The 27,338-nt window shown below is 36.5% G+C and overlaps 1 protein-coding gene across 4 annotated transcripts; it reads left to right on the top strand.

Moving 5' to 3' along the window:
- The first annotated feature begins 203 nt into the window (after positions 1 to 203).
- LOC113692528 (nuclear pore complex protein NUP205) lies at positions 204 to 26,904 on the top strand. Of its 4 annotated transcripts, none has more exons than XM_027210946.2 (46): positions 204 to 555; positions 678 to 773; positions 2,043 to 2,117; positions 2,343 to 2,447; positions 2,548 to 2,658; positions 3,032 to 3,191; positions 4,346 to 4,431; positions 5,313 to 5,435; positions 5,515 to 5,742; positions 6,971 to 7,060; positions 7,515 to 7,676; positions 8,497 to 8,613; positions 8,690 to 8,896; positions 9,462 to 9,563; positions 9,692 to 9,835; positions 10,894 to 11,024; positions 11,108 to 11,227; positions 11,425 to 11,545; positions 13,097 to 13,294; positions 14,313 to 14,431; positions 14,539 to 14,686; positions 15,878 to 15,990; positions 16,082 to 16,163; positions 16,265 to 16,351; positions 16,472 to 16,549; positions 17,331 to 17,534; positions 18,416 to 18,505; positions 18,663 to 18,776; positions 18,862 to 19,032; positions 19,203 to 19,258; positions 19,334 to 19,406; positions 19,495 to 19,685; positions 19,787 to 19,910; positions 19,996 to 20,073; positions 20,261 to 20,425; positions 21,467 to 21,637; positions 21,725 to 21,862; positions 22,526 to 22,669; positions 22,947 to 23,069; positions 23,151 to 23,246; positions 23,354 to 23,491; positions 23,614 to 23,714; positions 24,860 to 24,979; positions 25,071 to 25,182; positions 25,944 to 26,023; positions 26,716 to 26,904. In XM_027210946.2, exons 1-46 carry the CDS (start codon positions 415 to 417, stop codon positions 26,732 to 26,734), a joined length of 5,652 nt encoding a protein of 1,883 aa, XP_027066747.2. In that variant the 5' UTR covers positions 204 to 414; the 3' UTR covers positions 26,735 to 26,904. The 4 variants fall into 4 exon arrangements, with proteins under 4 accessions (XP_027066747.2, XP_027066748.2, XP_071908681.1 ...); XM_027210947.2 differs by having other exon boundaries at positions 26,709 to 26,904; XM_072052580.1 differs by lacking the exon at positions 26,716 to 26,904 and adding an exon at positions 26,183 to 26,240.
- The last annotated feature ends 434 nt before the right edge of the window (positions 26,905 to 27,338 follow it).

The following is a 27,338-nucleotide window of genomic DNA, read 5'->3' as shown; positions in this document are numbered from 1 at the left end:
GCTAGACGCCCTCTTTCTATTAGGCTTTGTGTTTAAAATTCCAGCGTATTCCAGGCGCAATGACTGTTTGGGCTCAAACTCCTTGCTTGTGGATCCATAACTTAGTTCCGTGGTTTCCAAATTGAAGGCCCAGTAAGTAAAAGCGTAATAACCACGCGTAAGTAATGTCATAAAGCGGGCCGTTAAGACACCGACTCCAGAAGGCCACGGAACCAGCGGACGCCTTCTCTTTTAGGGCTTTTCCCGCCCAATCTCTCGCTTCTTTTTTCTCTCTCCTCGAAAATTTGCACTTCTTTTGTCTGCTTCGCTCTCAATTTTCACTATTTCCTTAGTCACTCTTATTTCTCTTTTTCTTCACATTCTTCCGAGAGATCCATTGGAGTTCACTGCTAATTGAAGAATTACAGTTTAACAATGGTGTCGCCGAAGCAGCTTTTATCGACGGTGGAAGAGTCGCTGCTTGGCCCAAACCCTCCGACGCCGGCACAGAGAGTAGAACTCATCCATGCCATTCGCCAATCTCTTCCCTCTCTCCGCAACTTGCTTTCTTATCCTGTCAGTCCATTACTAATCACAAGAACCTCACAAGAAAACCTTTCAGTTAGCATATTCAGTTCTACTTTTTGTAACTTTTTTTTTAATTTTCCTTTTTCTTTGGTGCATTTTTGGACGTTTAGCCTCCAAAACCATCGGACCGAGCTCAGGTGCATTCTAAGGAAGTCAGGCTGCCAAATTCTGGATCAATTACGCTGGATGATGAAGATGTCCAGATTGTTAGTTCCTCTTTCAACAACTTAATTTCGAGCTAATTACTGCTAATATTGGTTTCTTTTTTTATGTTTCTTGCGCAAGGTCGTTTTATTAGAACTTGAAATAGACGACAGTTACAAATTGGCTGTCGTGAAGTTCTGATGTTCTGATTTAGCTTCCATGGTTCTACCCTACAATGTTCCAAGGTTTATTATTGCCCAGTGATACATGCCTAATCAGTATTACTTTTTGTACGAGACATCATATATGGTGATTCGAAAAGGTTACGGCTTCGCACATGCTCATCTGTTGTAGGTTCTTGTTTCAACTTTACTGCATTTCTTGTTAATATTGAGTTGAGAACTGTAAGCAATCCTTTGTGAACAGGTTTCCATGTATTTTAAGCTTTCTCTCTGTGAAATTAAGAGTGCAGGGGTTTTCCAACCTCAAGTCTTTCGGTCTAGACACTTTTGAATGAGTAATTTCTGGAAGTTTCACACTGCTATTCTTTAGGTATTTTTGCCTTTTGTTGCTCTTTATCCTCCAATTCATACGTAAGGCTTATTGTTTCTCTACTGATCACTTCCCTGCAAGACCTGATTTAACTCAGTTTCCTTATCTTTTGTGTAGCTTATCTATTCCCAGCTAGACAAACAATTTGGCCCCTCACTTAATCTTCTTCCAAATATTTCTGTGGTTGGACACTTCCTGAAGATATAGTATGTTGTCAGGTTTTATATGCTTGTAAATAATATCCCCTGAGCTTTATGGAGACCTCTGTTTCTTCTGATCCTCCAAAAGTGACACCTTTTCTCTGTCTGGGTTCCTGTTACATGTCCTCTGAAACCACCATACAGTTGGTTGTAGCCAATTACCTGGCCCTAAATTTGAGAGTATTAGCTCAGTGCTAATTGCGAATTTTCTGTCTTTAAGGGAAGTTGAAGGAAAAGATATCAGTTTCTTGACATCAGTAATTGCTTCTGTGACAAATGAAAAAGCACTTTGCAGATGTCATTGATGAAATTTGCCTGCTTTTGGTTGTTTTTTAGCCAAAGGGTTACTATTTGGTTGTCTAATTCTTTGGTGGATTTTCTACAGTTTGTCTTCATGCATGTCTTTGGTTATTCTTATTGGTAGACTTCTTGCAACTTAAGGATTGGTGTTATAGGTCTTGCTCTCTTTCTCCAAAAAAAAAATAAAAAAATTTTTATGTACTTGCTGCTCTATATTTCTTGTCTTCAATGTTCTGCTTCAGCCTTTTGGTTAATATTGCCCACTTGCTGAAATTTCAGGCGCTTAAACTCAGTGATGATCTCCATCTTAATGAAATTGACTGTGTTCGCTTGCTTGTTGCTGCCAATCAAGAGGTGGAACTTCTCTTATTTTGTCTCTATGATATATCTATGTATTTGATACTTTGAGTTGAGATGTTATTAAGCTGATATACTACCGCTATATATTTTAATTGACACTGGTGTACAATAACCAGGATGAAGTTTTCCTGTCCATTTTTTTTCCTCTGTGACTTGAGTAAAGATGTGAGATGTTGAGTTCTCAAATTTGGCTGATGGGTGTTTTCTTTTCACTATTAGTGGAGCTTATTAGGGAGAGATCCTTTAGAAATTTTGCGCCTTGCAGCAGGACTCTGGTATACAGAGAGAAGGGATCTAATAACAGCTCTTTACACTTTACTGCGGGTATTGTAAACCTTTTGCTTTACAAGATAAACAGTATTCTTACTGTTATTTGTTTTTAGATTCAAAAGTTGTAAAGCATCATTTTGCTAGTCACGTGCAGGCTGTTGTCCTTGACCAAGGGCTTGAAGCTGATCTTTTGGCTGACATCCAGAGATACTTGGAAGATCTATTTAATTCTGGAGTTAGACAGCGATTTATTTCATTAATAAAGGTAAGTATTGAAAAGCTGTCAATCTCTTTACGGACCAACAGTTTTGTAGCTCTCTCATTGCCTAGGGATTGGCTAAGAAGAGAATATAATATCTATTTATGTTAACAATTGTCAAGTTGCTTAAATAATGCCAAATTATGTGGTTCTGATGACAACTTAGCTTTTCATGAGCACGATAAGTTTTAGTAACTAGTGGCCAGCGTTACTTCTTGTCTTGGTGGGATTTAAACAATTTTTGTTGACTGTTTCGGTTAATCGCGTCGGATATTCTCTGGATCAACTTGATTTCTTGAGTTTATTTTATAAAAGGTTTCTTTTATCAGTGTTGTAGTGTTGTCCATGTGCTTCATAGCTTCATTTTTCATTGTCACAGGAACTCAATCGAGAAGAACCTGCGGGGTTGGGTGGGCCTAATTCAGAATGCTATGTTCTTGACTCAAGGGGTGCTCTAGTGGAACGGCGAGCTGTGGTTTGTAGAGAGAGGGTCATTCTTGTTCATTGCCTTGTTCTTTCTGTTTTGGTCGTAAGAACAGGTTGGATATGCTTGATTGTTCAGTTCTACTTTCATGGTCTTTTTTACTTATATGTGTTATTTTGATTACTTTGGTACTCTATTTTTTTGATATTAGAAATTAACAAGGCTTCCATGGTATTCAGGTTTGGAATTTCAAGTGTTCTTGTGTGAAAATTGCCTTTCTAAGAGCCTTTTAAAGTGATGTTGCTGTGTTTCCTTGCCTTTTCTTTAGTGGTGATCGTGGGTTGCTTTCTCTGATAAAATGCTTTTAATGTTGCCACATCCACATAAAGCGCTTTTTGAACTTAATTTTAAATGGGTGTTATTTACTTGATGCCATTGCTAGCTCCCTAAGCTGCTCTCTTATTGGGTTAGTAAGCTCTGTTCTTGGGTTTTTCTTATGCCAATTGCAAGTACCTGGCCTAAACCCTTGTTATTGGCGTGCTGCGATAGCTGCTGTCTGATTATTTCCTCCATTTGTGGTTTGTCCCATCGAAATTCATATGCTGTTTACTGCTTGAAAGCCTTTAAGTTCTTAGGTCTGCTTATGTTGGCCTTCTTTTATTTACTTGATGTTTCAAGTTTGCAATGCCTTATTGCTCAACCAAGAAGTCTATGCCCATTAAGTTATTCAAAGAAATAGAACCATTCTTCCAATTATTGTACGGATAAGGATTTTAAAGACGGGATTGAGTTCACCCCCTCTTCAACTCCAAAAGGAAAAGAGTCATCAACTGATTTTTTCCTGGCCCGGGCAAGAGTAGACCAACTAATGATCTTTTTAGATCTTTAAATTCTCTACTTTTGATTGTTGAGTAGATGATGACTTTTTTTTAAGTGCTCTGGTTGTTTCTATCTCAATCTTTCATGTGTTATTTCCTTTGTATTGGAACCCTTGGAGAATGAATAGAAGAAGTAAGTTTTGCCATGGGGAAGGAGAACTTACAATAAAGGAAGCAACTTTTACCTTTGGCTCCCTTTTATTTTCTTCTTTACTGGTGTATAGTAAGAAGGCTTTAGCTGTTTGTGCCTAATTGAATTGGCTATTGGAAAGACTTTCTTTTGAGCTTCAGGCTGCATCACTAATTAAGTGACACATCATGACATCACATTGTTGCTAATGCTTTATAGCACATATCTGATTAGCTGCTATTTTTTTATTCATTCTTGCAGGTTCTAAAGATGCAAAAGACATCTTTGCTGCCTTAAAAGATAATACAGAGGACTTTAGTCAGAGCACCGATGTTTTGAAGCATCAGGTCTTGCCTTGTTATCACAAAAGCTGTACAGTTTGGTGTTCGAATACTTGTGATGTAACAACTTGTCAATTGTTAACTGCACTTTATGCTGGTCCTTTGCTTGGTTATGTACTTGCATGCCTTATCGCAGCTTATGTGAGGTCAAGTGAAGTTAATTTTGGATAGTTTATCCCACACTGAACTTTGCACACATTGGAGAAATTGCAGCCTTATCTGTAAATTGAGTTCTTTACTTTCTTGTAGGAATCTGGAACTTCTTACTTTACTAGATTTTTAGTTTTGCTTTTGAGTAATTGTGTGTAGTGGTTGAAACCCTTGATAAACTAAGATGAAGTCTTGAAGTCCACGGTTAGATTATCCTGTTCTTAAAGCATTAGAATTCAGTTTGTTAGAGTTTGCCGGCTATGGAACTTTCATTATATTGATGTGAAGGAACAAGATTGAATAACTAAAAAAGTGTGTTGCATCTGATATGGAATTTGGTGGCTTCCTTCTAGGCATCTCTGTTATGTCCTTGTGTATATTTATTTTATCTCATCATGTGCTTGGTAATTTTATCTTTCCTGTATTCTGTTTTTCATAGATTTTGCTAGAAAAAAAAAGAATTTCTATTCAGACATGTTTTGAAAACACAGAAAATGGAACAGATGATAATCGGTGAATCTGCTTCACCTATCTGTTATTGCCTACATTCAGTTTTTGAGTTGGGGATGGTGAATGCGTGTAATAAATAGCAGTAGTACTTTACTGTTTTAGTATCATTCAACTTGTAGTTAGATGAATAGAACATAAAACACATGCTTGGATAATGCACTTTTTCTTGGATTCCACTTTGCATTTGAAATTTGCGGTCATGACCAAATTCATGTTACTTCTTGCAGGTTATATATAGCCTTCTTTTCTCTCTTGTGATTGCTTTCATCTCAGATGCTTTAAGTGCAGTACCCGATAAAGAGTCTGTATTGTCTTGTGACCCTTCATTTAAGAACGATTTCCAGAAAGCTGTAAGTCACATATTGATTCTTTTGTTTAAAATGCTTTAGTAGTTTTCATCAGCACTGAACATGGTAATGTTTCATATAGGTTATGGTTACTGGAAATGATCCAATTGTTGAGGGCTTTGTCAATTGTGTAAGGCTTGCATGGGCTGTACATTTGATGTTAACACAGGATGGTTTTGATGTAAAGGATACTTCAGCTGCTCCTTCATCTAATCATGCGCAATACATTTGTGCATGCTTGGACATCGTTTTCTCCAACAATGTTTTCCAGTTTTGGCTGGATAAGATTCTTCGAACTGCTGCTTTTAAGGTTGGTTGTCTTCCCACATGCTTGTAACACAAGTTAGTCATGTTTTCTCCTGTGCTTCCCCCCAGCAGAGTTGCTGTTGATGTCAGCATCATTCTGTTTTATCGTGTGTTTTTGGAGCTACTTTTGTGTTTAAATTTATGCTTTCTTTTGTAAGCAATGATTCCTGATGTGGTTGCAAAGAATGATCTCTGGGATGCTGCTTTTTGTGATATCTGTCAGTACAAGGAGGCTAAGTTTATATGAACCCAAGAACTGATGTTGCCAATTGTAGATGGCACTTGTGATCAGCAACCATCAACACCAATTTACCAATCTTATGAGGATCTAATTCTTAGTGTTGAGTGTAGACTATGGAGCTTGGGGATGCTAGAATTTAAAGATTTATATCTAGATCACAAACCAGATAACTGAAAGAATATATAAATAAGGAGAATACTTGGTAAAGGAGTTTCAAGCCATTCACTCTTAACTGTGTACATGTACACATGGATGTGGATTTGTAGTTATGCAGATTAGACCACTACTACTAGAAAACGTTTGCGCACTAAGTTAGGGATATTTCAGATCAAATTGGCAACTGAACTTTGTAAAAATAAGGTTATGCATGAGTAATAGAAATATATGTCTGAATCTTTTAAAATGGACGTTCAGTTTATTCCTTAAGGAATTGAGGACCTTTATTATAAACAAATGTTTGAACAAAAAAAATTGAATTTTCTTGTTTTATGTAATTATAGTCTGCATTTGAATGCTTCTATTTCCTTTTCTGATGCATCTTTGAGTTGATAGAGACTTTATCTGCATGTGACTCCTAAAGGTTGTTCCTTTATGTAAGTTTTCTTTTTTCTTTTTTGCTTCTTTATTCCATTGATCTTGTTATTAGCTGTTATCATGTTACTCATTTTCATCTGACTTCCTTTCAAGGGTTTTATGTTCACTTTTGTCTGGGAGATATTTGTGTTCTTTCTTTTGGGGATAATTAAATTGCATCATGGTGGTGCAATCATTATGTGTTTTGCCTGCTCAGCTTGGTAAACTTTCTGTCAGGGTCCTCGGATATCCTTTCCTTTTGCTGACGTGCTGATGATTCAGTACATAGTTGCTTGTTTCTAACACTTGAATATTGTGTTAGTCAAAGAAAAGTGATTTATAGTACCTTTGAATCTCTGGTGAAGTATTATACTCCCATCTCATTCAGTTTGCATTGAATTTTGGTTGTTTGATGCAGAACGATGATGAGGATATGATTTATATGTACGATGCTTACCTGCATAAAATGGTTACATGCTTTCTATCTCATCCGCTTGCTAGAGACAAGGTAAGTAGATGTCACTTTGTCCTCAAGATTTAAAAAAAAAACTTGTTTAAGCCATTTGAATCGAGGATAAGAAGTTACAAAAGGCAACAAAGAGGACCAGTTTAATAGATCTAAGGCTTAAATAAGTGGATTTTGCCATGTTCTCAGGCTGCAATTTGTTTAAGATCTTTTTCTACAGGGGAAGATGTTAGGAATGACACGATGAGTTTCAAGTCATTGACTGCATCATGATATAGGGGTTACAGTACACTGCAATTATCATTCATGATGACCTAAGAATCTGTTTTTTGTTGAGTACCACTCTAGCTCTGCAAGAGAATTGGAGTTTCTTTTCAATGTTTGACAGCACAAGAAACTTTTTAAGGAAGAATCTGGGTTTGTTTTAAAATGCTTGGCTACATAAGAAATGTAAGTCTTTTAGAATATGATATACTTTGTATGGAACTATCTGTAGGTTAAAGAAACAAAAGAAAAAGCAATGAATGCCCTTGGTGCATACCGCCAGGTTGGTTCGAATGATCCTATGGTGGATGGTGGCTCACATTCTCATCATTCTTCTGAAACAACTTCTCAACCTTTTGTGTCTTTGTTGGAGTTTGTAAGTGAAATTTATCAGGTTGGTCTATTCTCACCTTTTCTCCTGAAATTTTTTGGGTACCTTCTATGTTGTTTGTTGCTTTTAGTTTACATGCTTCTGATAATTGGGCTGTGGAAATGGGATTAATGGGTGGGTAGAGTCTAGGTGTTGTATTCGGTCGGCATTTGTCATCGGTTATTGTATATGTATAGGGTGCCTAGAGTTCCAAAAGCAGGGAAGCATTTTGAACCAAAGAGTATATGTCAGATGTATATACATATTTTGAACCAAAGAGTATATGACCAAAAATGGTTTAATATCTGTACATATTTTTATTGTAACAAGTTTATCTTTGATTTTCAGATATTTGGATGGTGTTGTATGTTGTCTCTTTTGCATCTTACTTTGTCTTTTGCTGGTAACATTTCCTTTATCTGTTGAAAGTAGTCCTTCTTGGGTAAGTTTTTGGGTGCTTTCTATTCTTGCTTGTTTTGGAAAGTATGTGGTGCTTTCTATGCTTGCTTATTTTGGAAAAACAAGAAACTCATTGCATGATTAGTTGCCCAATCTCCAAAGATTTTATTGACCAATTCCTTGCTGAGCCAAGCAAGATCTTGCCCTCACTGATCCTCTTTTACAGGGTCAGTGGTCTTTTTTTTTTTGAACTGATCAGTGACTGCCTTTTATGAGCAAGGTTGTTATCGATAAAGTCTAAAAGCTGCATTTCCCCTTCTTGTGAATTATACTAAATGAAAGTGGAATATATTTTGTTGAAGCCTATGTTAAGCTGGAATAACATCTTTGTTTGTATGATGCCCAATATTATATTTAACCTATTTCTTGTTCTTCCTTTTTTTAGAAGGAGCCTGAGCTATTGATTGGGAATGATGTCTTATGGACATTTGTGAATTTTGCTGGAGAAGATCATACTAATTTTCAAACGCTAGTAGCATTTTTAAACATGCTGAGCACTTTGGTATGGTTTGTGTTATGTTCAATATGATAAAGAATCTTTAATACCCTAATTTTGATGGTAATTTATGCTGACCCAGGCCTCTAGTCCAGAGGGTGCTTCAAAAGTATTCGAGTTACTTCAAGGAAAAACATTTCGCTCTATTGGGTGGAGCACTTTATTTGATTGCTTGTCAATATATGAGGAAAAATTTAAGCAGTCCCTTCAAAGTCCAGGAGCCTTGTTGCCAGAGTTCCAGGAAGGAGATGCAAAAGCTCTTGTTGCATATTTGAATGTTCTACAGAAGGTGATATTCATTGAACCTGTTTTTCTTTTTACCCTACAAATACACGTGGACACATTGGTGTTGTATATATTTTGTATTTTTGAGTTATTATCTTGTATAGGCAGTTGATGTCTTGTGCATTTTTTGGCAATTCTCACCATGACAATATTTCCAGTTGTTGTGTTGGTCATTTTGAGATATTTTTCCCTCTAAAGGCCACATTCCTTGGTCATTTTGAGATGTTTTTCTTTTTACCCTACAAATACACGTGGGCACATTGGCGTTGTATATATTTTGTATTTTTGAGTTATTATCTTGTACAGGCAGTTGATGTCTTGTGCATTTTTTGGCAATTCTCACCATGACAATATTTCCAGTTGTCGTGTTGGTCATTTTTGAGATATTTTGAAAGCATGCAGCTTTTTTGTAAATTTTTCATTTAATGTTGACGATTATCTGTTTTGACATTCTTTTCAACTGTCTTTCCTTGGATTTGGCTATAATTGCTTTTTAACATGTCTTGTTGCTGTGCTTCTTAAGAAATGTGAAGCTGAATGATTTGTAACTTCATTTCACTATTTTAAAGGTTGTTGAAAATGGGAATCCAATTGAAAGGAAGAACTGGTTTCCAGATATCGAGCCTTTATTCAAGCTTCTTGGTTATGAAAACGTCCCTCCTTATCTCAAGGTTGTGAATTTCAGTTTGTTTCCTGTCCTTACTGCTACTTCTCTTATTATGTCTCCCTGTTTACTGATTTGGTCCAATGTTGCGATCAAGTTTTTTTGGTAACTGTCTTGTTGTTTTATCATTTGTAGGGTGCATTGCGTAATACCATAGCTACTTTTGTCAAAGTCTCTCCTGCTCTAAGAGATGCAATTTGGGCTTATTTAGAGCAATATGATCTACCTGTAGTTATTGGTCCTCAGGTCAGAAACAATGTACAGCCAATGCCTGCACAGGTTGGTTTTTGAGTTGTTTTAATTATAGTATTCTTGATTAGAAGTTTACTGAGTGCTAGTTAGGATCTTATTTGTTTATTCTGCTCTTTCGATGCTAGTTTAACCAGATATCTTTGTTTGCTAATAATGTTAGTTTCATTTGTCAAAATCTACTTTGGGTTTATGTGTCTGTTTGTTCTTAAGATTGGAACCAAGCTTTCTAGAAGTACCTTTTCTTGGTCTTACTATATAGTGCGGACACTCTCAAATGGCAATCTTGTGGTGTCAAGCACTGTCTTTTGACTAAACGTTGCAGTGCCAGGGCGTGTGTCAAAAATTGTAAAACTCATGTGACACTTAAGGGAGGTGTAGTATGAAGTTACAAACAAAATTTTCTTAGCAATTTTCTTATAGATGAACAGCAGGCGCAAGGATTTACTCCCTTGAAAGTAGTGAATTGTAAAGGATTACATTGCATCAAGGAATAGACAAAAAGAAATTGTTCTAGTTTGTGACTTGAAAGTAGTGTCTCGCTTGTGTGCTCTTACATGCGTGCGCACACATTTGTGTTTTTGTTTGCTGAGCTTTTTATATGTTCATTAAATTCTTTTGATTCCAACATAATCTTTTATCATAATTTCTTGGCAAAAAAATCTCGGCTGCCATTAAACTATTGTCCGCATCAACTTTTGACTATCCAACAAGCTTTCGTCACAAATTAGCCACTAAACTAACTAATCAGCCGCCCGTGGCCGTTTCGTCGATTATTGCTCTTAATTTATTAAATAATCAAATCGTGTTTGACAAAAAATAACCATGGTGGGCAAATATACCATTGCATTTTGACACGTGTTCTGATTATTTTGTAGAGTTAGAGCAATAATTGACAAAATGGCCACGGACGAGCTGATTAGTTAGTTTCGTGGCTAATTTGTGATGAAAAATTGTTTGATGGTCAAAAGTTGACGCGAGCAATAGTTCAATGGCCATTGAGGTTTTTTGCCCTAATTTCTTTTTGCTGCTTGGTATATGCTCATCTTTTCAGCATTTTTGAGCTGTTCAGCTGCTTCACATTGCAGATATATGATATGCGGTATGAGTTAAATGAGATAGAAGCAAGAAGAGAGCAATATCCATCTACTATATCATTTGTTAACCTACTAAATACTCTTATTGCTGATGAAACGGATGTGAGCGATCGAGGGCGTAGGTATGGTGCAATGAGGATATGGTGCTTCTCTTGTTTTCCTTCTTAGAAAAGCTACTTCTCCTTACTTATGCGTCTTTTTGCAGATTTATTGGCATTTTCAGATTCATATGTGATCATGTGTTTGGACCATTTCCCCAGAGAGCCTATTCAGATCCTTGTGAGAAATGGCAGCTGGTTGTTGCTTGTCTTCAGCACTTCCGGATGTATGCCATCTTCCTTTACATTGGTTACCTCCAGTTAACATTATTTAGTTCTGCTGCTGTATTCTATTGCATTAGGTCCTTCTTTCCCCAATAGAGCTGTCTATATTGTTTGTTACTTACGTGCGAAATTCTTGTACCCGCTTCCTTTGTGCAACCATGGAGAAATGTTTTCTTGATCTTTGACTATGTGTCTGCAGGATACTTGCCATGTATGATATCAAGGATGAGGATATTGATAGTGTTAACCCATCTCAACAATCATCCGTGCTGCAATCTACTCCACTTGAGATGCAGCTTCCTGTGATGGAGTTGATGAAAGTATTGCTTCTTCTTCTTCTTCTTCTCCTGTACTTTTTTTGCCCTTTGGGATGTGTATCTTCACAACAACACCAATTTCCTTTTCACTTTTGCTTAGCATTTGCTGGCTCCTACACGCTACATGCATGGGGGAGTTTCTTGATCAGCAAGTATAGTTGAACTTGCATCCTTCATAATTATGATGATGATTAAACAAAGTAAATGTGTCTATCATCAGAAACATGCTTCTCAACTGCCAAATTTGTTGCTTATCATTTTCCTACCTTTCAGATCTTGCTAATGCTATTGTTGTGTTGAGATCTGGTTCTTTAGCTGCTGTTGACATTCCTCTTCGTTGTAGAAGCTTGGATATTTGTGCTTGAACACTAGACCCAGCCACAATTTGGTCTCCTCCTATGAATATGCAGTAGTCTCTTGCAGATCCTCTACTATTTTTGGGATGCTTATCTTTATAAGTCTTGCTATTAGATTACTGTGCTTATTTATTGCAATTCAATCTTTTTAGGAATAGAATATAAGTATCTGGATGAGAGGAAAGTTTGCATTTTAATGAAGGATGGGTGAGGAGTAGAATATATCTTGGGAACCAAAGTGCTCTTGGTTGAATTTTCTTACAGGCTTCCACATAATGAAGGATGAGTGAGGAAAGTTCGCATTTTAATTGCATGTCTAGTGTGTGTGTGTATGTTTTTTTTTTTCCAATGACTTTTTTAAACTGCAGTTGATATGATGGTTTACCTTCAGGTTTGAATTATTTCTTTACACCTTGACATGTAATCTGTTATCCATTATGTGAATGTGGTATCACTTAGGCGCGTCTATGACTTTTATGATCTTTCTGCCACATTTGATAACACATTTGTCTTGAACTCCTTGGTGAACAGACTTTTTGTTTTGTATATCTCTTTTTCATATTTTCCTTTGGTTACAGAAATTGGTGCCTTTGCTATTGATATTGCTGGTTTTGGTAGTTTATATATCTATATGTCAGATGTCTGTTAAAGTAAAATCATTGCTATAAGTGGCATTTTTAGCTCTCAGTGATTGTTGGAGATGTTTTGGTACTGGAATTAACCAATTAACGTTGGTAAGTTTTGTTGTTGTTGTTGCTGTTTTTTCATGTCTATGAACTCTCTTGGCTTGTCTTGTTCCTTCACCGACGGTAATAACAAGCTTATGTTCACCAGTCCCCTTGGTGGCCTATTAAACCTATCTTAATTTGGTATTTGGCAGCATAAGTCATCCAATTTGCTTCATCTGATTCCTTTTATATTGACTAGTGTTGACAACAGAGATACGTTCAATGATGTGGTATGCACATTTCATGTTGTTATCTTAGATATAAATTTTTGATAAACTTCATTCGTACTTATGTCAGTTCGTTGTTTCTTGCAGTTATATACATGTGTACTATTGACTCTCCTTTTTGCTAGTTGGTGCTTTATCTTTTTGAGGCTGCTGCTAGCTAGATATCCTCAAGTTGAACAGGCATTTCCTTAAAGTTATTATGCAGTTTGTTGAGTGATATAATTCCTGATATTATTCTTGCAGGATTTTATGAGTGGAAAAACTGTGTTCCGAAATGTGATGGCCATTATTTTGCCTGGTGTCGATTCTATAATTACAGACCGCACAAATCAAATTTATGGGCAACTCCTTGAAAAAGCCGTCCTCCTATCATTAGAAGTTATTCTTCTTGTTTTGGACAAAGATGTAACTGTATCTGATTTCTGGCGCCCACTATATCAGGTAAGAAACTCAACTTTTCTGCTGTTTATGCAAGTTGCTTTTTTCCTGAGGTTTTCATTGTTTTGAGAACTGATGTGAGCATCCTGTTCGGCTCAATGTTATGACTTATTATGACCTTTACTTCATGAAATTATGTTCCTTTTTGGGGTAGGAAGATGTATCGGTGGTGGAGTCTGAGTTTGAAGTAGTTGCTTAGCTTCAAACATTCTGGATATTTCTGTGGCGATTTTTCTTTTGTTGTCCAGTCCCCATAGTTTGACTGCATTTGGACTTAGATTTTCCGAGTAAAGAGAGAAAAAAAATGTACTCTCAAATAAGGAAAAGTTTGGAGGAGAGCTCCTTTCCAAGTTCCTAATCTGTTGTAAAGATACATCTGAAAGTTATCAGAAGCTGTAGCCCTGTGGGGTAGGGGAAGCACCCCACTGCTGTTAATTGATGTTGGAAAATCCTTATTCTTCTGTTCATTCAAGTTTCAGAGGATGTAAATAGAATGGTATTAGCATAGTACTCCTTCCAGTCTGAGTTTGAAGGTATTTTATTATATTCTAATCATTCTCACAAATTTACTTGTGATTTAATATGTATCCCCAAAATGAATTAATATAGCCCTGTCCACATATCTCAATTTTCACAACATAGAGTATCCGACACTTCTACGCATATCCGTATTTGACATCGGTATCCAAGTTTGGGTAACATACCAAACAAGGAGAACTTATTCTTTGAGTGAATTTGATGTTAATGTGCTAAAGTATGTGAGTTTTGGCTGAAAATTTAGAATGGCTCTTCCTCCTTAGGAAACTAAGTATTTTGTTGAACTCATTTTCTGGTCAACCTGATTATTCGATTTTCTTCTATACATGATATCATATGCTGTGAACACTTCTTCATCTTGTCCTGTCCATAGATTCTGTCCTTATTTATGCTTTGTATCTTACGACTACACTGGTTTCATATCTCCAACCAGATAAATAGAATCTTTTATTGCATATTTTGACTGTGCTGCTTTGTTCTGCAGCCTTTGGATGTTGTACTCTCTCAGGATCATAATCAGATAGTGGCTCTCATAGAGTATGTCAGATATGATTTTCAGCCAAGAATTCAGCAATGTTCTATTAAAATTATGAGTATTCTAAGGTACTTGTATTGATTTTTTTTAAGAAATCTTGCTCGTGTTATGGTGTATCGTTTTAGTGAAATGGTATTCAACCAATAGTGACAAGACTTTGGTTTTCTTATGGCAGTTCTCGAATGGTTGGTCTAGTTCAATTGCTTTTAAAATCCAATGCTGCAGGTCCTTTGATTGAGGACTATGCTGCCTGCTTGGAGTTACGATCTGAGTCTCAGATTGTTGAGGACAGCAGTGAAGATCCTGGCGTTCTCATATTGCAAGTAAGTCCCTGGTTTGCTCTTCTCTTGCGTGCAGTGCTTCTTCTTGGAGCTGTTTCATGTTTGATACTCCCTCTGTCCCAGTTTTAGGGACGTTTATTGGGAGTGCAACTTTTTATGTACAGTGATATCATTATTGACAGCCAAGCCTTTACTTCCAAATTTACCCCGTTACAAGTACAATAGTCAGCTGAAATTTGTGTTTTTCATGGAGTAATGATTTCGTGGTTCCTATCTCAACCAAATGCATCCCTTCATATGTTAAAGACACGCCATCATTGGCCTTATAAAGTGGGAGTTGTCTCACACACTTCTCTAGCTTCTCCAAATAAACAATAAATTGTGGGTCCTACTAAATTTCTTTGGACTTATTAACACATGCACTATGAGGTGACAATTTTCTGGATCAAAGGCTGACCCCACCTTTTGTGCCTCTTTTCCATTAAATAGAAACTCTGTACATTCTATTCTAGGTAAGAATATATCTACCTATCTAATATATTAATTACAGATATGCTAATGTACAGCTAATATACATGGTAGAGCAGATCCCATAATTTCAGCCATAATCTTTGCAATTATGATAGAACAGATCCCATAATCAGCTGCCCTTGATTATTGCCATTAGTAGACCATAACCTCTGCCCTTGATATGAGGGTAAAGACGGAACGTTAGACGGAAAATGCTGTAGCATGACTCTAATTTTGGGACAATAAAAAAGGTGAAACATGACATTAACAATGGGACGGAAAGAGTATTTACTTTGCAGAATATTACTTTGCATGGGTCATCAAATTGGTGAATGTTGTACTTCGATATATTCTCCTATTTCAGCCTGCCATCTTCAAGCTTAACATTAGACCATTGATAAAAGTAGTAGTGTTTTATGTAAAAGTGGTATAGCTCCCATGCTTATGGGTCGTTTTTCTGCATTTTTGTAAACTAGATAGAATATTAGAAATTGTCAGAAGCTGGGATAGTGGAGTGAGGTAAAAGACCTCCGATGTTGTGTTGAGATCAAAAGTATGCCAAGTGATTTGGACACAGATTTTTTTGAGTGCTTGTCCTTTTTCATGATTAAGAGGGTCATGATATGGATGAGCCAGCTAGCCTGCTTGGGCTCTTTCAGGGGATGTGGTTATTTGTAGCTTTTTATTGAAAAGGCTCATGACATTTCATTCTTCCAAATGCAGCTGCTTATAGATAATATTGGCAGGCCGGCCCCAAATATTTCTCATCTACTTCTCAAGTTTGATCTTGATAGCCCGGTCGAGAGGACGGTGCTTCAGCCAAAATTTCACTACAGGTCATGCTTAATTCCATACTTCATTTTCTTCTATGTTTTCATTCATTCCTTTCCGGGTTTTAACACGTGCTTTTAGTTTGAATGCTTCCAGTTGCTTGAAGGTCATTCTTGATGTTTTGGAAAAGCTGTCAAAACCTGAGGTGAATGCATTGCTTCACGAATTTGGCTTTCAGGTTAGCTGTCCTTTGCTGATACCTACTTTAAGTCTTCCTATTACTGAAATTAGATGTTTTTGATACGTTTTTTGATTGCTTATATTTTGCTGTTCGTGTAGCTCCTTTATGAGTTATGTGTGGATCCACTCGCTAGTGGTCCTACAATGGATCTGTTGAGTACCAAGAAGTATCAGTTCTTTCTGAAGGTACATTCTGTCACAACATCATAAATTTTGAAGTTGGATATTGGCTACTGTTATTCAGCTTAATCTCCAATGTTGGTTTTTTTTTGGGGTCTTTACTTAATATGATTTTTGTCCCAACAGCACCTAGATACATTTGCTGTTGCTCCACTTCCCAAGAGGAATAACAATCAGGCTCTTCGGATTAGCTCTCTTCATCAGGTTTACTACGACCCAAGTTATTGTTCACCAATCCAGAATATCCCCTGGTGTTTTCTTCTTCCTGTTCTTCTTTTTCCCCTAATTGGCTGCAATACTAGGGTATTTAACTTGGAACAGTTGCTATGTAGGCTAGTTGTCATAGTCTTGCATAGCTAGAATTTTCCAGATGACTTCTGAAGAATTTTGTGCACCATAATCTTGTAATTCCTTGTTTCTCCTTCTTTATGTTGTTATATTTTAGCCAAAAAGCACCATTTATTGGGCATCAAAGGGTTTCACCATTTAAAGAAAGTGGGTACTAAGTCTTATTAATGAGAATACATGTATGTTAAGATTATTTTTCAGCTTCTGTTTAATGAAGAAATGGCTTTTCTCTTCTATGGCGGATGTGTCTTGTAGAGTTAAATCCCATCCTATTACTGAGACTTGATCTTTGCGTCCTTGCGCAACTTTTAGCTTTAGCTAGATGTGTTAGTGGAAAACCCCAAAGTGGCTGGCAACGGTGTTAACCATCTTCCGAAAATGCTTTTGCTGATTTACATGTTTAAATGTTGAAGTTTCTGGCTGAGTTTTGGCTTACCATCTAGCAAATTAGGGAAACTGTTGTCTATTAGATATACTAACAAATCTGCAGAAGTGCTCCCTGGTTACTTGTGCCCTCTTTGTACTTCTTTGTGTATGTTTTGACACTTTTCTGACAAAACCTAGCTTTCTGGTGGAATGTTTGTTTTTTTGGGGTCATTTTTATTTCATACATTAACACCTAACCATATTTCGGCAGAGAGCATGGTTGTTGAAGCTTTTAGCTGTTGAATTACATGGTGCTGATATGGCTAGTTCTCATCATAGAGATTCATGTCAATGTATTCTTGCTGAGCTATTTGGCTTGGAAATTCCTGAGAGTGGCATTGATAAGAATACACTACAACCAATGATTTTGAACAGCAGTGATATTGCTGGAATTAGAATGATGGGCAAGAACAAGGTAATGTTGGCTGCCATTTTAAATTGCCACCAGATGCATTCAAGCTCATTGTTATTGTTTCATGTTGAATTTATATGCCTTCTTTGTGCTTTGATAAACAACAGTGCAGTTTCTTCAACGTTCAAATATTGGTATGCCTACAAGAATAAATTGCATAGAGGATACTTTTGTGGTTATTCCATCCTGATGCTACTCCCATAAATATTACTGGCCAAAGGACTTGCTGTAGACCATATGCAATTATTAACTGTCATTGAACAGATAAACAGAGAAGAATCAACTCAAATAAGATTTCAGCTTCTGTTGTTTGTTAGTAGTCTATCTATTTATGGGATTGGTACTTCAGCTGCATATGGAAGAAGAAGCATGGGAGAAAGTTGGAGAGCTAGTTTAGAAAGAAGAAAGCACTTGACCTTGCAAGGGCTGGTCACAAGTCTTCTGAAGTCAATCTCTCAGAGTCACATCATTTTACTTTTGAACTTTATAGCGTATCTATAAGTTCAAGAATTTCAGAGGACAGTTTTCTGTTATTGGTTGGATAAGTATCTTTATTGAACAGTAACTAATTTGACTTCTATGCCAAACTTTCACTTAATCTTACTGAACTTTTCAATGCTCAAGTTAAATTCTAGATATGGTAATTAGTGTATTAAACTCTTGTTTCTGTTGCCTCCTTTTTTTTGAATTATGTATGCATTAATGTTTGATTTTATCTCAGCAAACTAGTCGTACAGCATTAACTGAGACTCTGTAACTGTTTGATTCTTTGAAATGCAAAATCTAGATTGACATTCCTTTTTTCCTTTTGCCTTCTCGGGTCTAAAGGTGGTTGTGCTCTTGCAATTTTGCTGATAGTATAATTCTTCTGTTTTGGCAAATAGGTTTTAGGATTGCTTGAAGTTGTGCAGTTCAAATCCCCAGACAATGTGAAGTCTTCACAGGCCATCTCTAATATGAAATATGGTTTTATGGTAAGAGAAACTGTAAGATGTAAGATGGTAATGGGACAATGTTTAATTTCATTATAGTCTTTTATTTGGTGCTTTGTATCTGATAGTGCTTTGATGTATAAAGTGATCTTTTTTTTCCTCTATTTTTTAAAAATTTTCTGTGTTTTATATCTGATAGGCTGAGGAGATCCTTAGCAATCCATCAGCTGTTGGAAAGGGTGGTATTTATTACTACTCAGAGCGGGGTGATCGCTTGATTGATCTTACTTCATTTCGTGACAAACTTTGGCAGGTGTTATTTTTATGTCTGCTACTAATATAAACATCAGAACAGTTATGTGGTAAGTCTGACTGTTTTCATTATTTTTCCTTGGCAGAAATGTAATATATTTAATCCCCAGCTAAGCTCCTTTGGTAGTGAAGCTGAGCTAAATGAATTGAGGGATGTAATTCAGCAGTTGCTGAGATGGGGATGGAAATATAACAAGAATCTTGAAGAACAAGCTGCTCAGCTTCACATGCTAACAGGCTGGTCTCAGATTGTTGAGGTGAGATGTTTTATTTCCTCTCTCTCTCTCTCACACACACACACACATGCGCACCCAGATTTTTTTACAAGTGAATTGTACTTTTCATTGATCATCTTTTCAATATTATTAATAGTTTATCCTACAGTACTTTCTTATTCTCTGGCCTTGTCTTTATTGTTGCCGATTAGGTCTCTGCATCCAGAAGGATTTCATCGCTTCAGAATAGATCTGAAGTACTATTTCAGTAGGTTACTGAGAACCTTCAGTTCTTTTTTTTTTTCCTTGACTGGTTTCTTTTATAGTCTGCTCTGTTTCTCAGGTTGCTAGACACTTCCCTCAGTGCTTCTGCTTCTCCTGACTGTTCACTGAAGATGGCGCTTATGTTGTCGCAGGTCTTATAATGGAAGTCGTTTGGGATTATAACTTCATTTAATTTTTCCTTCATGGCGTTGATTTTTTGTTTTCCAAAATTTGTTAAAGGTTGGTCTTACATGCATGGCAAAATTACGTGATGAACGTTTCTTATGGCCTGGTGGTATGAATGCCGATACAGTCGCTTTTCTTGATATGATCATGACAAAACAGTTGTCTAATGGAGCATGCCAATCTATTTTATTCAAGCTTATCATGGCAATTCTTAGACATGAAACATCGGAAACATTGAGGAGACGGTAGGAGTTCTGTCAGGCAATGAGTGATTGCTTAGACTTTTACCTGCATCTTGATAGTGTGGAAATTTAAACCCTTATCCTTATTCTTGTTGCTTATGCAGCCAATACGCATTGCTCCTCAGCTACTTCCAGTACTGTCAACATATGCTTGATCCTGATATTCCTGCCACAGTTCTGCAGTTCTTATCAGCTAATGAGCAAGACAATGATCTGGATCTAGAAAAGGTTTCATAATCTCATAGCTGGAGGTTTTTGTTTTTTGTACTGTATTTGGTCATAGAGGTTACATTGCAAAATTTTTTCCCAACAGTATGACAAAGAGCAGGCTGAATTGGCTCGATTGAATTTTGCTATTTTACGGAAGGAAGCTCAACCAATCCTCGATTTGGTGGGTGCATGACAGAGCTTGCTTTTGCTCTGTCATACTTATTCTTTTCTGTCTATAATGGTCAAATTCTAAGTACTGGTCCCATCCAGTGAGATTGTGCTTGTAATAGCATCATTGTTATTGTCTTACTGTTGTTTATTTTTTTCTTCATCTCATGTTACGCTTTGTTTTAATATCCTTCAAATAGGTAATAAAAGATGCAACTCAAGGTGGTGAATCTGGAAAGACCGTGTCGCTTTATGTTCTGGATGCATTGATCTCCATTGATCATGACAAGTTTTTCCTAAGCCAACTACAAAGTAGAGGCTTTTTAAGGTCTTGCTTAATGAGCATCAGTAATGTGTCATATCAGGTATGGGGAATGAACAAGAAGTTGTAATTACAAAACTAGATTAAATTGTATGCTTTTTCTCATTCTATGTTCTTGAGATTCTATCATTATAAACGGCCATTCTTATCTCATTTCATCTTTACTTTTTTCCCCATTTTTCAGTAACAAGGCTGAGAATTTTGTTTTTGGTCACAATAAATTGTTGCAGTGTTTAAATTGTGGATTATTGCTTGTTGAGTATTTTCTATGAGATCATGACTTACGTTCTGAGGTGGGATAGTCTATCTCAAGCTTCTAAATTTATCTAGAAGGTTATATAAAAAGTATTTCTTTTGTTAGATTGATCTGTTAAATTGCCGGTGTACCATTACTGTTAATTTGTAGCTGAAGAAAACAATTTACATGACTTGGTTTGGGTTTGTTTTTAGAACCAATTCTTCATGGTGCTGACAAAGTTGGGGGAGGCTTGTCTGGGCCTATTTTTAACCCCCACAGTTGACTCTCTTCAATTTTTTGTTGGATGATTTTTATGTGATGTTTCTTCATCTTTGAATGCTAGTCATATATTGTCTGCATCAATAATTAATTCGTCCTTGGACGTTTTGACACTAAATTGGTGTGAATTACCACATCTGGAAACTTAAGCTATGTGGGAGACTGTACCATATACCTTCCTATAGAGAAATAAACAACCAAAAGTAGGCCTGAGTTAATTGAATTGCTCACTATCCCGCACAACTATTACAAATTTCTGAATATAGCTTAACAAGAAATAAACTTGATTGTGGTGTTTGGAGATTTTAAGTAGTTTTTTAATTGCTTCCTTTGATAGATTAGATGTGCATTCCTAGCACTCGCATTCCCTTTGTTGATTCTGTGCTTTATCCCTTTAACTGGATTGAGTTGGTGATTTAATTGTCCTTGATAATTTGTCTGTGTTGGTACTTTTTGGTATGCGTGCGATATTCGACTCATCTCAATGTAGAACATGATGTGTGCATCGAATTTTCCTGGACTTTTCCTGATGACTTTTTGTTTACCCTTGTTGAAATGTCTTACCAGGATAGCCGGCTTTCTTTGGAGTCAATGCAACGGATTTACGCACTTGAAGGAGAGCTGGCACTTCTGTTGAGAATTAGCCATAAGTATGGAAAATCAGGCGCCCAGGTTCTATTCTCAATGGGTGCTGTGGAGCATCTTTCTTCTTGTAGGATATTTAACATGCAAGTTAAGGTACCATGCTTCAAGTCATTTGCTGGCTATTTTTGCTTGCTGCCTCCTGAATTTGATTGGTGTAAAATGGATGCTGACTTTTTTCAGGGGGGTCTCCGGCGTGTTGATACTAAATTTGGAAGGGACTTTTCTGTGGATGTTGATAAACAACGAATGGTTATTGCTCCAATACTAAGATTAGTATTTTCCTTGACCTCATTGGTTGATACATCTGATTTTTTTGAGGTTAGACTCGTTCATTTACCTATAATATTGGTGTTTTACATATTATCCTTTGTTTGCTGTAGACAAATTTAGGAAACTCAAACAATGCCAATTAGATGCATAATTATTGTGATTATTCTGTATATGAGTGCTTGTCATATTTTACTTCCTGGCTCTCCTGATGTTTATGACATGGCAGTTTTACATGCCTTTCGCAACTGATTTTAGAAATTCTTTGAATGTATTTGTTTGTCATGATCAGGACATAATTATTGCAATCTGGCTGGACATAGTTAAAAACATGAATAAATAATAGATACAAAATACAAAAATACAAATTGAAAATTAGTAAAAATTTGAAAAATGTGGGGTTCGTTGGCATTTTGAGCATTAGTGGAAAGCTGACAATATATGTCTGCAACTTAGAAATTTTTTGTTTAAAAAAAAATAGAAGAGATAGAAGTTACCTCTTAGTGGGATAGGGCTAGTTATTAAGAAATGGCTTTTGCCATGATGTCTTTGTGGTGAAAGAAATAATGTTACACCAAATGAGCCCTTACTACTTTATTCTATTAACTTTTTGTTGCTTTTGTATCCTAGGAACTGTGCATTGTACAGAAATCTCTATTCGTTCCATATTATCATTTCTTGAGTATGTTGTAATTGTGGTTTCTTATATGGCAGGTGAAGAATAAAGTCGTGCGTGAAGTTATAGAATTTGTTAAAGGGAATCCATTGCTGTTTGATCAAATTCTTCAGGAAAACATTTCAGATGTTGATGAACTGACTATGGAACAAATGAATCTTGTTGTTGGGATGTTGAGCAAGGTATTAACTATTGGACATGAATTTAACTTTTTGTGCAATGTCAGAAGGTATTTCTGTGGCAATATTGCTTACATCATCCTAACTTCCAATGGGCTGCCTCTTGGTGAAACTATAAGCACACCTTTTCCTTTTTTGTGTAGCACTGGAATTATCATGGATTTTGACCTAAGCATTCTGCCATCCATGTTCTACATTATCTGGCATGCATGTCTTGGTAATTTTGTACTCTTTGAGAAATGCAGAAGCTTGAAAAGGAAATCTATTTAATGTCTTGTAGGTTTGGTCATATGAGGAGAGTGGTGAATATGGTTTCATTCAAGGGCTCTTTGGGATGATGTGTGTTCTTTACTCACATAATCCAGAATATTTTTCTTCAACGGAGTCCACACGTTTTTTGGAGGTAATGAGTTGTCTTTGTTATGGATTTTCTGCTGCTCAAATACAAATCATGGGAGTTCTACTGACTTGCATGTGGATGCAGAGTAAGAGGAAGGCAGAATTGAACAGATCTCGCCTTTGCTTTAGCTTGAGCTCGTATCTCTATTTTATGGTGAAAAAGAAGTCCTTGAGACTACAGGTATATGTAGGGCAAGTATACTCTCTGTCATTAGTCTGTTGTTTGCATATGAGAATTACAGGAAGGGACGAATAAATACTTGATGGGCCCAATGTTCTTTTTGCCAGGTGTCAGATGGTCCCACAGAGTATCGTGCATCTGCCACACGACAGCAACCTACATTGACTTTGCTTGGTCATTTCCTCAACTCTTTGACTACTGCACTTGAACGAGCGGCTGAAGAGAATTGCTTACTACTTAACAAGGTTGACTTCATGATTTTCAGAATAAGTAAATAAAAGGAAAAATAAAAGATAAAAGATAAAAAGAGAGTGTTGCCATGCTTATATACGTATGTTGAATTATGTAATGAAAATTCTTATGCTAGATCCGAGACATCAATGAACTATCAAGACAGGAGGTTGATGAAATAATTACCATGTGTTCTCGTCAAGATTGTATTTCTTCAAGTGAGAATATTCAGAGAAGGTACTTGTTGCTTCTCTCTCCTCCCCCAAAACAACCCCCCCAAAAAAAAGGGAAGTTATAAGCTGCTGTATGTTTTTCCTTTTTTGAGATTCATCAGCAATTTTATTGTCATCAGCTTGCTTATGCATATTAGCTTGGTGATCCTTTAATACGTAAAGGTTTATTGTGGAGTACATATTTCGAGAACCTTTTCTTAGGCTTCATTTGCTCAGGTTTAAAATGTTGAAAAGATTATTTAAATAGTGCTAGTGCATGGGAGGTTTAGCAAAAACCTTCAGGAGTTGTATAGGGACACCTTTATAGATAGCAGGGTCAAGTTTCTGTTGAACTTTGAGATAATCTGCTAATGCTTGCAACCTTTCGGGAAATGCTGCTTCGCCTTCCTTCCTTGATTATAAGCTCCTTTTATAATGAATGTAGCTTCTGAAAAATGCATTGCCTGGACTGAAGCAGTTAAGCACTTCTCTGTCCTTTCTCTATAGGTTGTGTTTTTAATGTTTTTATTATACTCATCGCCTGTTTTCCACATGTACTTAATTAAAAATTTCTTCTCTGCTCTGGCTGTAGCCATTAGCTTGCTGATATGAACAGCTTCCTCTTGAGATGGTGCCTGCACTCATGCATGCATGTGCATGTCTGCTGGGGGAGGGCTTGAGGTGGTGGGGTGTGAAGAGAGAGAGAGAGAGAGAGAGTACTTTATAAATGCATAACTGCTGAAAAACTCCTATACTACTGGACTCCAAAAAAAAGATGGCCCCATATTAGACACTAACTTATCTATAACCAATACTGAGTGGCTTTGATATTGAAAATTGTTAATGATTAAGGCAATTAAATTTCCACTTGCAGCCAATTAAAAATGCAAATGCCTAGTTAGCAACTGCTTTGACTCACTCCCAGAAAGAAAGTTGTTGGTTCCTATCTGCTTTAGTTGGTAAAAATAATCAACCTTCTTTATGGCAATGATTCATTGACAAAAATGTTTACAGTTTGTGTCTTGATAATATTTAGGTACTTCTGTATCTTTAGGATATTGAGTATACTTGTTTGGATCTTGTGGGGTGGTTCTTTATACTTGCATTAGGTGTTTCAATCATATGTTCTTATAATTGTTGATATTGGTCGGCCTTTCCTTCTTTCTTCAGGAGGTATATTGCCATGGTGGAGATGTGTCAATCTGTCGCAGACAGGAATCGACTTGTTACCCTATTACTTCTGCTTGCAGAAAATGTGATGAACATAATCCTTGTCCATTTTCAAGATGGGTATGCCAACCTTCTTCCTTATTTTTCCTCATAGGTATGTTGTTACCCTTCTTGATGACTTTCTTAGCAGCTCATTTGTCTATGATTTCAGCCAAGTGATGAAAGCATTTACAAATGAAAGAAAAGGGCACTTTGATGAGGACATCAGTTTTCTTTGCCAGAAGTTAGTTCCAATTTTAGAAAGGCTTGAATCGCTAACTGAGGTATTCTTCTGATTCTTGATTGTACTTTCTACTGCCTTCATCACCAACTTCTTCTCTTTCATTTCTGTTCTTTTTTCAGATTTCTTGGTTGGATGTGGTCTTGTCTTGCATCTTTGTGCTGAAGTTGATTTTTTTTCTTTTCTTTTAAAAATTTTTTCCTGTTAAATATTCTGCTGCTTTGGTTGGGGAAGTGGGGGCTGGAAGCTTTCATATGGGAGTGGTTCTTTGGTAGTTTTGCTGTCTTGGAGCATATTTTCAGCCTTTTCCTAATAAATGTTTTATCCCTTTGTTTATGTTGTTCGCATGAACTTCTATTTATCAGTAGCAAAAGTTTAAAATGGAAGCTATGTTGAAATTTTTATTGATTCCTAGTGATGAGATAATGCAGCAAATTATCTTCTGATGAGGCAATTGCTAATCATCACTTTTTCTTTTTTGGCCCTTTATAGTGGTGTAGTCGTGCCGCCCATTTAGTTCTTTGCATTGTTTGGTTGACCTATTTTATTCTCTCAGATTAGCATATGTGATATCCCCATATTCCCTTATTGGGCAGATATTGGTCGTGTTCTGTGTTCCTTCAATCAAATTGCTAGTACAGTGCTTTGCGCGAGTGTCTCTTGTTTATGGTTCCTAGTCATCAATTTTACAAATGCTTGCATCTTATGCTCACGTGTTTGTTTTCCGTTGTGGATTCTCGAATTCCCTAATATTCAAAATAATTTTTGGTTATTGTTATTTCATTGCTACTTCTTGGTTCACAGGATAAAACGGGCCACAACCTCAAGGTATTTTGTAGATTAGCGAGTTCCCTCAAGGAAATATCTATTCAGAAGCTGGCAATGTGAGTATTGTTATTTTACCATGCCTGTATACCTTTTTTTGTATAATTTGAAGAATGTACAAGCCATTCACCATTTTGTCTTGGGGATCCTTATTTATTGTTCTCCTGTATATCTTGCTTGTGCATAAATGAATGTATCATAGAATTCACTTATGACAGTTCTTGAGATCGGTTTGCTGGTTGCCTGAAGATTATCAATGGAGAGTTTGGAGTTGAATTTCTGTTTTCTTAATGTTTACAAGGACATTAAAAAAAAAAAATTTCTTTTGGGTGTTGGAAAGGAAGAGGGGGGGGGGGGTGTTGAGGGTTGGACTGAAGACAATTTTCAACGTTAATCTTTCTGCAAGTCCCGGGCCATCTCAAAGGGGGGTTGTGCAACTTAATCAACTAGGCATTGGGACGGTTGATCAAAATACTGAATTGGCGCTACTTGGCATAGGGAACTTTAGATTTTATTTTTCCTTCAATTGAAGAAGATATTCGCCTAATTGCTGACTCATCAACTGCAAATACTGCCTAAACATGGACTTGCGAATTGATTACTGGTATTGTAGTGAGCTGGGTAATGTCCATTTTCAATTACCCTAGAGGAAGTATAAAAGGTCTACTTTTCTGATTAATTTTGTATTGGAAATTAGAACTTTCCCATATTGTGGGTCATATCATACGATTTTGATTTTGGTAGGATATAGGAGGAAATGTATGCAGTAAACAAGGGCCTGGTACTACGTCAATTTCATGGCCATAAGCATTTGTGCAACTGGCTGTGACTTGGTTGCCAGAGGTGGCGGATGCTAAATGTATGGCTTCCATTGATATTTCGGAGCAGGGAATGGAGCGGCTGCAATTAAGATTAATGGCAATCTTGGTCCTTGAAGTTCATTCTACTTGCATTATTCTCTAATAATTCATTTGTTATGTAGAATCTATTTTTAACCACCGAGTCAAGTTCAGTGGTCACCAAAGAGGGTTATGTTGTAGGTGGGGGTTCAAATTCTACTCGTAACGAAAAAAATTCAAGGATTGTGTCAAGACATTCCTTTAGTCTAGTAAGGTATGTATACCTATTAATCTCTAAAAAAACAAAGTAGATTCTATTTTTATATCTGTATATACTTGTGCAGTTTTTTTTGTTGTATTCCTTCTTTTACCTTCAAAACATAAGGCAAAACAATAATATCTTCCTCTAAAAGAATAATATATACTCACCTTTACAAGTCTAAGATTTTCAACAATGTGCAATACTCTACAATCCTCCCAAAAGATCAAAAGAAAGATAAACTTACATTCATTGACATAATAAAAATCTCAAATA

Source organism: Coffea arabica, chromosome 6c, assembly GCF_036785885.1.
Source record: "Coffea arabica cultivar ET-39 chromosome 6c, Coffea Arabica ET-39 HiFi, whole genome shotgun sequence".
NCBI lineage: Eukaryota > Viridiplantae > Streptophyta > Magnoliopsida > Gentianales > Rubiaceae > Coffea > Coffea arabica.
Note: the sequence above shows the minus strand (reverse complement) of the source record. Positions and strands in the feature narration are given on the sequence as shown.

What these genes read in the sequence shown, in the direction of transcription:
- LOC113692528 (XM_027210946.2), top strand. Translation starts at nt 415, where the DNA reads ATGGTGTCGCCGAAGCAGCTTTTATCGACGGTGGAAGAGTCGCTGCTT. An exon ending in TTGTTGGGATGTTGAGCAAG is followed by an intron (nt 22,670 to 22,946) that starts GTATTAACTATT and finishes AATGTCTTGTAG; the next exon opens with GTTTGGTCATATGAGGAGAG. An exon ending in GGCTTGAATCGCTAACTGAG is followed by an intron (nt 25,183 to 25,943) that starts GTATTCTTCTGA and finishes CTTGGTTCACAG; the next exon opens with GATAAAACGGGCCACAACCT.